The following is a 10,000-nucleotide window of genomic DNA, read 5'->3' on the forward strand; positions in this document are numbered from 1 at the left end:
CTGGGCACGTTATTAGGTTTTCTTATCTCAATGTTGCATCTCCTGGGGGTTATAAGGTCCATCTTGCTTGAAAATACGAGGCAAGTGTTTGGTAGCCTTTGCAAGAGCGCCAACAGGTACGGAGGCTGTGCTTAGGGGCGTGTTAGAATGAGTGGATGGGCATTGCTGTGTATTTGCAAGTTAATTCTTCACACGATGAAGTTTCCAAAGATTCTGGTGTAGCAGCAAGTTCATGTGAACCAATTAGATAACTTTTAGAGCTGTTTGCGAGGCGCAAACTTTTGGTGTGGGACTAAATTTTATTTGATTGGTGTTATTTCATTTAAATCTGTGTAGTTATAACTTTGTATCTTTTAGTTGACCAAGATATCACCATTTATCATATTGCTGTATCCTTTATCCTAATTTGGTCTGGCATAACAGGTGTTAGTCTTAAAGGGGGTTCCCAAGTGTAGGTAATTTTGTTGCTAGTAGAAACATATATTTTTAGAAGCAAACGACTCTACATTCCATTAAGATTTGTGAAAAAAAAGACATCACACTGCAAGTCAAAAAATTGTGAAGCTGATGTGAATGACATGTAAAGTCTTGCATTTTATTCAATAATTCTTTAAGCTGTAATCAAAGGATGCACTGTTTTACAGTTTGACAGAAATCTGGCACAAGCAACCAATTCTGTGAGAATTCAGTTTTAACACAGAAAATAAGAGCTTTATTTTAGGAGTCTTTAAATTAAAATCTGTATCATGAGATGAAATTGTCGTAACTATTTTCTTATAATATAGGTATAGTCTGCCCAGCCTCCTCACCAGAACAGGCCTCCAGGGAGAGCAAACACCCTCAGGCATTAATGATTAAGTATTTTGTACTCTGACAAATGCTTAAGAACCACATTATGGTATTTTTCTCTTCTTTTAGTGCTGTATTGACTTTTTCTTTTTCTTTCAAACTTCCGGATCTCCTCACCACCCTCTTTAAGATAAAGTCTTTGGTCTGTAAACTTCTTTTTGGCTTAATCGACACACACATCTGCAATGAAGGCAAAATTTTACCCAATAGAGATAGTTCATTATCCTATATTGTAACGAGAAAAGAGGAACTTGAATGTTTAGAGACAGCAGGGAAAATTGAGGGCAAATGAGCGAGAGGAAGACAAAAGCTGATTTAGGGGCCATGGCTGAGGCACTGAACACCATTAGGTTCCAGGTCTTAACCTCAGCGAAGAACAGAAAGAAGTGGAAAGTGAAAAGACCACCAACATTACACTAGACTAGATTAGATTATCAAGAATGCACAGTTGTTGAAGATACCAATTATGACTCTTTAATGTTTAATGTGCAATAATGTTAATAATTCTGATGGTTTCACAAAGTACCATATATAATTAAATTCTCTATATAGTATTTTTACATTTTTTTTTGTACACCTAAAAAATTTTTTTTTGTCTTTATGAAACTTCTTACTGTACACAATCAGCATTATTTTGGGTAATTTTTGACAATAGAGATACACTTGCCAGAGTCCCAAACCCCATGTCGCAATTATTTTAACAATTTGAGTTGACATGAGTGGGTGTGCCCAACAGGCCAAAGGGAGGAACCCCCCCACCCCCACAAACAGAGCTGAAACTCAGGATCACCTCAGGGGCTTAGGCTGTGAGCGGCACTTTCTGTGATCTTTTTCCTTTATTTGTGGCGTTACCATTTGTGTCTCGATATTATTTCTTGCATTAGTGACTGCAACTTTCTGTCCTTGATAAGAATATCCTTGTCAATTTGCCCAAGCTGAGTGCATACATACTATAAAGATTAGCCCTATGTTGTTTTTTTGTTTAGTCCTTCTTCAAAGACTAAATAATTCATACAATTTACCAAAGTTCTTGAATAATACACAGTATTATATTAAACTATTCTTGTGGCCCTGTTGACATGTTGGTGGTCTTTCCAATTTATATTAGAAACATAGCCACACCTTAGGACAGCTTCTAAATATGTTAATTTACATTGAAAACCAATTAATTTTTTAATTGAAAAGTCTAGATAATCTGACTGATTCAGCCTAATCAGTATTTTATACAGTCAATGAATAATGATGCAACCTGCACATATGTATTTGATGAAGGTCCTCAAGTTTACTAACTGGAGAAATTGGAAGTGCTAATGAGATATTAATATCTTTAACTGAAGGATTTCTTTACTTTAGTTTACTTAAGGATATTCCCATTAAGCATTCCCTCTTATATTCTACCCTGTGTAGGATTTATGTTGTGAACAAATTGTAAATGAAGCAGTGAAAGGAAGAACAAGAAAGGACACGAATATGATGAAGGCCTTTTCACTATGTTGCTTCTTCAGGGAAATGTAAAAGGCCTTCAGCATATTAGTGTGTGTGTGTGTGTGTGTGTGTGTGTGTGTGTGTGTGTGTGTGTGTGTGTGTGTGTGTGTGTGTGTGTGTGTGTGTGTGTGTGTTTTCCAGTCCATTTTGTCCTCATTCTTCCGTAGTAGATTAAATTCAAATAATGTGAGGCCACTTTTTTTACATATATAAGCAAATTTTTCTTTTCTCCTGTATTAATTTTTAGTCTGCCTTCAATAATGTAGATATTGAAACTTTATTGTTCCAATATAAATGCATGGATAATGTTTATTGTTACCTGTATTATGTTTAGATCCCTCTTCTCAATTGTAGATGTCAAAACTTTTTGAACATTTGTTAGGGTCAGAAGTTATTTTCCTGCTATTTGGTGTTTTCTTTAAGCCTTTAATTGTCTAATCCCACAGCTGGCAGATTGAGAGTCAGTTGTAGATAATTATTAGCCACTAATGTTTTCTATCCCATCATGTAGTTGCAATGCCTTTATAAAGAGTCACATTTTATGTTATGATGAATAAAGATTATTATAATGAACAAGGACTTTAGTTTCATATTATTATAAAATACATGTGAAAAGAGCTGTATTGTGTATATCACAATTTTGTGCTTAGGGCGAGTTTTTATATCTTTGCAGATTACCAGTTTGTTGCTGAACTGAATCATGGAAAATCCTGAGCTAGATGACATCAGTGATAAAGAAGAAGATACATTATTACTCCAAGATCTGTCAGATGAGGGGCATACAGTCAGTGAAAAGGCAAGAAAGCAAGTGAAAAGTAAGGCATTCAACCAAGCCCTATTACGATGGACACTTTATAGACTGAACAAGAATACTCTCAGTGCAAAGGATCTTCAAAAAGGGCCATTGTGGTCATCGGTATCATGCTTCGTGCTGTTAGTATTTGCTACACTTTTTGCTCTGGGTTTTTGGTGGCTTCAGCTTAAGTACCAAAGGGCTTATTACAACATTTTACCCTTTCATTGTATATGTTCAGTTGTGTATACTGTAACTTCTATTAGAGGAATATATATTTTCCAAAAACCTTGTGTGTTCTGGATTGTGTCTACATATTTAAGATTAACAAAAGATGTGCATCATATTATTTATAGTACGAATGGAGATGAAACTGAGTCAATAGATGAGGAAGAAAGCTTGAACGAAAAGATTTCAGAGAGCTAGAAGTGAAAATATCCCACATTATTTTATCTTCGTTATATTTTGTATATCCAAACATCAGCATACTGTAGAGAGAAGTAGTGTCTGCTTGTACTTCAGAGGAAGCTTCACAAGTTCATGTTTCCATTGGTAACTTAATGTCACCGGAAAAATGCTGTGCTTAATTTTCTATATTTTTTGTGAAATGTCTCTGCCCATAGATGGCTCTGCTAGTGCTTAGCCACAAAGGAGTCAATTAGTAGACCTTGTGACCGTACCAGATTTCACCTTTCCTTGAATTGGCGGGAAAAGCATTTTTTCTACTAATACTATGAATATTAATAGTGTTATTTTTATTATAGACATTATAATTACTATAATGTTATTGACATTAACAGCAAAATAAGATAACATAAAATATTTTCCAAAATCAAGGAAAGGGTAAACGGGTGAGACAGGCAGTACTTGTAATTGGCTCATTGGTGACTTAGTACAAGTGTAGCCATTTAAGTGTAAAAACAATTAATAAAGTAAACTCAGTGGGCATGGCATGGATGTACATGCCATGCCTGTCGGATTTGGGTTAAGCTTATCGTAATTTTTAGTGCTTGGTTCATAGGCTTTACATATCATAAACTGTTGTGAGTATCAGATAGGAAGTGATCAGGTTAGCTTAATCTTTTTTATTACTGATGATCAGCCATCAAATAGTGCCTTTTTATAGGGACATTTCATACTGTGATTGCAAGTTCCAGGTAATGTACCTGAATGAATGGAAATGCATTGTGGGAAATATACAAAAGAGAAAATATCCTCTTTATTGAGACAGACTTTAAAAAATAGTAGGTTGTTATTTTTAATCAATTCAGGTATTGTAATTTCATACTTGTGTATTAATGTATAGTTTATATATATATATATATATATATATATATATATATATATATTATGTGTAACCTTATATGCTTGTTTTAACCCAATGCCGTCGGGGAAAATGAACAAAAAATGGGGAAAATGCTGTGCCCATTTTCTATATTTTTTGTGAAATGTCTGCTCATAGATGGCTCTGCTAGTGCTTAGCCACAAAGGAGTCAATTATTAGACCTTGTGACCATACGTGATTTGAATTGGCGGGAAAAACGTGTTTTTTACTAGTGCTATGGATATCGATGGTGTTATTTTTATTATAAACATTATAATTATTATAATGTTTTTTAATATTAGTAACAGCAAAATAAGATAATGTAAAATATTTCGTAAATCAAAGAAAAGGGTGAACGGGCGAGACGGGCAGTACTCCTAACTGGCTCATTGGTGACTTAGTACAAGTATAGCCATCTATGTGTATAAACAATCAAACAAGTACTAACAGTGGGCAAAGCACGTGTCTACCCGTCGTATCCGTCGGCAAGGGGTTAATTGTAAAAATGAAAATACCAACTATTTTCATTACTTAATCATACCAGCTTTAGGAAAGAGTTTCTTGTTATATAATAAGCTTTGTTACTTGTTTATCATTAAAAAACTATTTTCTATATAGATAATATACTTTGTTTCCTTTTCTACAAATGAAATCCAAACACCATTTATTATCTTGATAGTCCATTATGTTTCATAAAGTGCAGTATTCCCTCCTCTGTTCCTTTAATATTTATAATATCCATAAATACATTACACTCATGACTGGTTTTAATGAAGCCAAACAGGAGCAAATATATTCTGCATGAAGCTTAAGATATTACTGATATAAGGGTTGGAAGATGTGCAAGATATCTCACATATAGATACCTAGAAAATTATCCTAGTAAATTTCCATATTTTTCTGTTGGCAATCTTTCCTTAAACATTCTTGCAAAAGCCTCCCTTCAGTTCCTTCAAATGCCTAATGTCATTTGAAGATATTCTATAGTTTTCGTGACCTTTTTCATTCATACTTTGTGGCTCAGACTGTTTACTTCAGTGTAAGGTCTAGATTTGTCATCCAGCCAGAATATTTATTTTTTATCAGTTGGTTTCTCACCCAAGGTACATTGTATGCATTTTTTAGTTCATGTCCCCCCTCTCAAAAATGTGTGAGAAATTTCACAACCACTTTTGAAATTATTATTGCTCTTAAATTGTTAACCCATTCCTGCTCATCATTAAGTTGATTAAAAAGCAGGGGAATGTCAAAATGATATTGTTAAATATATGACAGAATTGATGCAGAAAATGAGCATGTTTGAAAATGTGATGTGTACTTTTGCAACAGAATAATTGTATTTTGTCCAGTTTTGCTTTTATGTAGCGTGTGCTTGTAAAGACAAATCTTAACATGGAATTTTTTGAAACTTGCAGTCAGTCATAAAGTAGAGATTTGTTATTCCAGGTTTTCATAATGGAGTGTCCACCACAACTTTGGTTTTCATTGATGTGGGAAAATGTTCTTAAATTTGATTTTATAATCCTTGTGTGTGTGTGTGTGTGTGTGTGTGTGTGTGTGTGTGTGTGTGTGTGTGTGTGTGTGTGTGTGTGTGTCTGTGTGTGTGTGAGAGAGAGAGAGAGAGTGAGAGTGAGTGAGAGTGAGAGTGAGAGTGAGAGTGAGAGTGAGTGAGTGAGTGAGTGAGTGAGTGAGTGAGAGAGAGAGAGAGAGAGAGAGAGTGAGTGACTGAGTGACTGAGTGACTGAGTGACTGAGTGACTGAGTGTGTGTGCGTGTGTGTGTGTATGTGTGTGTGTGTGTGTGTGTGTGTGTGTGTGTGTGTGTGTGTGTGTGTGTGTGTGAGAGAGAGAGAGAGAGAGAGAGAGAGTGAGTGAGTGAGTGAGTGAGTGAGTGAGTGTGTGTATAGGCAGGCAATTATAGGAAAAATTTCCATAAAGTAATTTATAAAACACTGAACCATTACCTTCCATGCGGTTTATATAAAGAACTTTGGGGAATAACTTTTTCCATGCACGAGATCAAAGCCCAATCAGGAAAGAATTAGGATTTTAGGACTTAACACCACAGCCTTAAAGTAAAAATCCCTTAATATATTAAATTATAAAACCAATCATGCCGGAATCAGAGCTCATAGCCAAAAAGGTCAAAGTCATTCTTGTAAAGCTTAAGTATTTCCCACAATGTATTATTGTTAACGCTGTCAAAATAGGAGGCTTTAGAATTATTGTTGACTGATTTGGTACTATGCCGAGTGTTGATATAAATACTTGGTTTAATTCCTGGGGCGCCCAGTGGTTATCCATGATCCCGTGGTCTCGACACCACAATATGTGACGCAGAAAGTCCTCGAAGCTGAAGGAGGCTTTCATGAAGCGCTGAACGTAGGTGCCCATTTGAGACCGGTACTCCAGGCCCATTTTGTTGGCAAGGCTGTGGGTAGAGAACAGCGTCTGCATGCAAGGGTTTGAGACTCTCAGCATCTTCTTTTGGCGGTCCCTAAGCCACGGTGAGGGCTGGATGTCGCCCCGGGAGATCAGCGCAGGCAGCCAGTAAGCCTTCCAGCGGTACTTCCAGCTCTGCTTGCTCTGCGTTTTCGCTCTCCAGGTTGAGTCGTATTTTGAGACGGGGTTGCCGTTGAGGAACTTGTCTCTGAAATAGTAATATGTCATCTCTCGCTTATTTATCTATCTGTCTGTCTATCTATATATTTATCTCTCAGTCTGCCTACTTAGACAACATATGCAACATAAATATAATATGGACACTGGACAGCACCAATACAAAGTCCCCCACAGGTCGGGTCGTGGGCGCTCCACTCCCCAGACCGAATTTCAAGTCGCGTCCAATACACTTTGCGCCAAAGCCTGCCCAGCCTCACCTGTAAGCCGACTTGAGACGAGCCAGCGGATGCCTGACGCTCAGGGCAGTCAGGGGGCGTCGCGACACCAACCTCCTCGCCCGCAGCTGCTTCTTGAGTTTCCGCCACGATGACGAGCCGCTCTGGGGATTCCAGCGAGATTTCGTTGCACATTGCGGTTTACATAAAGGGATTGAACAGTCGATGGGGCGAAACACAGGATGATATGGGTGGATACATCTCTCTCTCTCTCTCTCTCTCTCTCTCTCTCTCTCTCTCTCTCTCTCTCTCTCTCTCTCTCTCTCTCTCTATGTGTGTGTGTGTGTGTGTGTGTGTGTGTGTGTGTGTGTGTGTGTGTGTGAGAGAGAGAGAGAGAGAGAAAGGGATAGCTATGTGTGTTATGCTACAGTAATTGGGCGTGTGAGTCAGAGTGAGAATGAGGGAACAGTAAATTAGTAAAGAAAGAAGTGACAGAGTGAGAATGAGTGAATGAAAACATCATTATATATATATATATATATATATATATATATATGCAAGTATGCACCTATAATCACATATATACATATACATATGTATATGCTGTGTAAATATCCCTCTGTCTATATGATTAGCGGAAGCGATGTGTGGACTTCACATTTCCAACACTTTTTTCTTGAACTTGTCCAGTTTTAATCCTCTAGGGGGTGGCATGTCCTGCGTGAGTTTCGTTTATCAATTTTGCTTACGCAGATGACTCCACAAGTGCTAAGTTACCAAGGAGTCCACCACTAGCCCTACCCAAAGACTCGTCGGGAGCGCGCGTGTCCAGCGGGCAGCGCGGTTCGATGGAAAGTTCTGCCGACCTCGAGCGTGAATGGCGAGTGAGGGTCGAGCATTGTCAAGAGGAAAGTATAGTGCAGCGTGGTAATTGATTTGTGTGTAAAGCAAAAAAGAATAGAGTGCAAAGATTGGCTCAATAAAAGATGTTCATGGAAGCCACACAAGTATACAACTTAACCGTGTGCAAGATTTCAGAAAATATTTAAGAAGGAGCGTAACTACTTTTGATGCATTGCTAGCAAAGGTGGAGCTATATGTAATGAAAAAACAAAAACAAAAACAAAAAACATGAGAAACACTACACCAGGTGAAGCTCGAGCCACCGGGCACTGCCTGCTGATGGCTCGCGGGACGCTCCGCCAATATGACTTTACCCTTTTAATCTACACATCTACTATCTAGCATCATGTAATTCGAATTGCAAATAAAATGCGTTCGTTGATTGCCGTTGGCATCACTTTGCCATTGTCTTGGGCCATTCTCTTGTTGGTGCACCAAGTAATCCACGTCCCAATTTCTGTTTAAGCTAAATAGCTTCTACACATCAACAGATGGTTATTTCCTTCTGCAAACATTACTTATAGTTTTTAGTATATACCTTTCTTTGGGAAATCTATGAAGTTATACTTTCTCAGTTCCCGCCGCTGGAATTTCCCCCAAACTCAACACAACGGGGTTTATGGATATGCATGGTCATGTATCTATCAATCCGAGAACCGAGGTCATAGATATAAAGAGTCATGTAGAGTCACTAAGGCCATCAATTGCTGTGTGCGCGCGCCATTCTTTTCCTTTAGATAGTAACTAAACCACGTAAGGTCATCGATTTTCATGAAATTTCTTGTATTAAGAAAGCCAGTTTTAAAGGATTTCAGAGGTCTATACCTTGGCAGTCATGGAGGGTCAGTAGTTGGGATATGAACTGCAACCAATAAAGTCTTATCTTTTCCTCTGTTATGAGGAACCGTACTCTAGCTACACCATTTTTTTCGTAATGCTCACCTTCGGCGATACGCAAACCTGTAGGACCGGTTTTACGTTTATAATCCTATTCCCTCTCGCGAAAGGCATCCTCTGGGCTTGTTCCAACGCGTGGCATCTGTCCAGCAAATGCGCCTTCCTCCGGGCGTTCAGAGACTCGAACCTCTCCCCTGCAGCAAGGGTCGCGTATCCGAAGGAGGAGGCGCCCTCGACTCCGCTCTTCTCCCGCGCCCTCACTCGCGACACCGGATCGGCCGTTGTCGGTTCGTACGTCGCAGTAAATGTTGCTACTTCTTTCATGTTTTTTTCGGCATGAGCATTTCTTTCTGCGTTCTTCTCGGCCGTTGCAACTGTTGCTTCCTCTCCGGGTCTTGCACTTGGTTTAACCTCCCCCTCGGTCAGTGCGTCTGTTGCGTCGCCTTGGACTATTGCTTCGAGCGGCAAAAACCTCTGCGAATGAAGCAGTGTTAAGATTGTGAGTTTCTGTTCTTAAATCTTAAGATAAAGCTATCTGTGTAAGAACGTTACTGGTTTTCTAAGAGAGAGAGAGAGAGAGAGAGAGAGAGAGAGAGAGAGAGAGAGAGAGAGAGCGAGAGGGAGAGAGAGAGAGAGAGAGAGAGAGAGAGAGAGAGAGAGAGAGAGAGAGAGAGAGAGAGAGAGAGAGAGAGAGAGAGAGAGAGAGGCAGGCAATCTGCTGTTTCTACACCTACAAGACACCTTCCCCCTTCCTGTCGTGTACAGTAGGGTGTTTCAATAAATCCGACTTTTTCAGAATCATTCAGCAAGTTGCTAAACAGGCGCCTACTATGCTTAAATGACGACATGCAAAATATTAGAGAAATCAAAATTTATCTACTATTCGCAATTTTTGATTAAAGTATAATACCATT

General features: G+C 38.6%; 1 protein-coding gene and 1 long non-coding RNA gene across 3 annotated transcripts in view; one reads left to right on the forward strand and one right to left on the reverse strand.

Moving 5' to 3' along the window:
* Positions 1-3,874, forward strand: part of LOC125041463 — a 4,425-nt gene extending 551 nt beyond the window's left edge. The window contains exon 2 of the long non-coding RNA XR_007116276.1: positions 3,008-3,874. This is a non-coding gene — a long non-coding RNA (uncharacterized LOC125041463). The remainder of the gene's footprint in view (positions 1-3,007) is intronic.
* Positions 1-10,000, reverse strand: part of LOC125041462 — a 57,150-nt gene that overhangs the window by 39,156 nt on the left and 7,994 nt on the right. Inside the window, exons 2-4 of one of the 2 annotated variants that reach the window (XM_047636440.1) lie at positions 9,132-9,560; positions 7,329-7,450; positions 6,253-7,099 (exon numbers count right to left, since the gene is read on the reverse strand). In XM_047636440.1, the coding sequence (XP_047492396.1) occupies positions 6,544-7,099; positions 7,329-7,450; positions 9,132-9,560 (1,107 nt within the window). In that variant the 3' untranslated portion in view covers positions 6,253-6,543. Of the gene's footprint in view, positions 1-6,252; positions 7,100-7,328; positions 7,451-9,131; positions 9,561-10,000 lie in introns of those variants that run through there. The other variant, XM_047636441.1, reaches the window with a different exon arrangement.

This window comes from Penaeus chinensis, chromosome 30, assembly GCF_019202785.1.
Source record: "Penaeus chinensis breed Huanghai No. 1 chromosome 30, ASM1920278v2, whole genome shotgun sequence".
Taxonomy (NCBI): domain Eukaryota; kingdom Metazoa; phylum Arthropoda; class Malacostraca; order Decapoda; family Penaeidae; genus Penaeus; species Penaeus chinensis.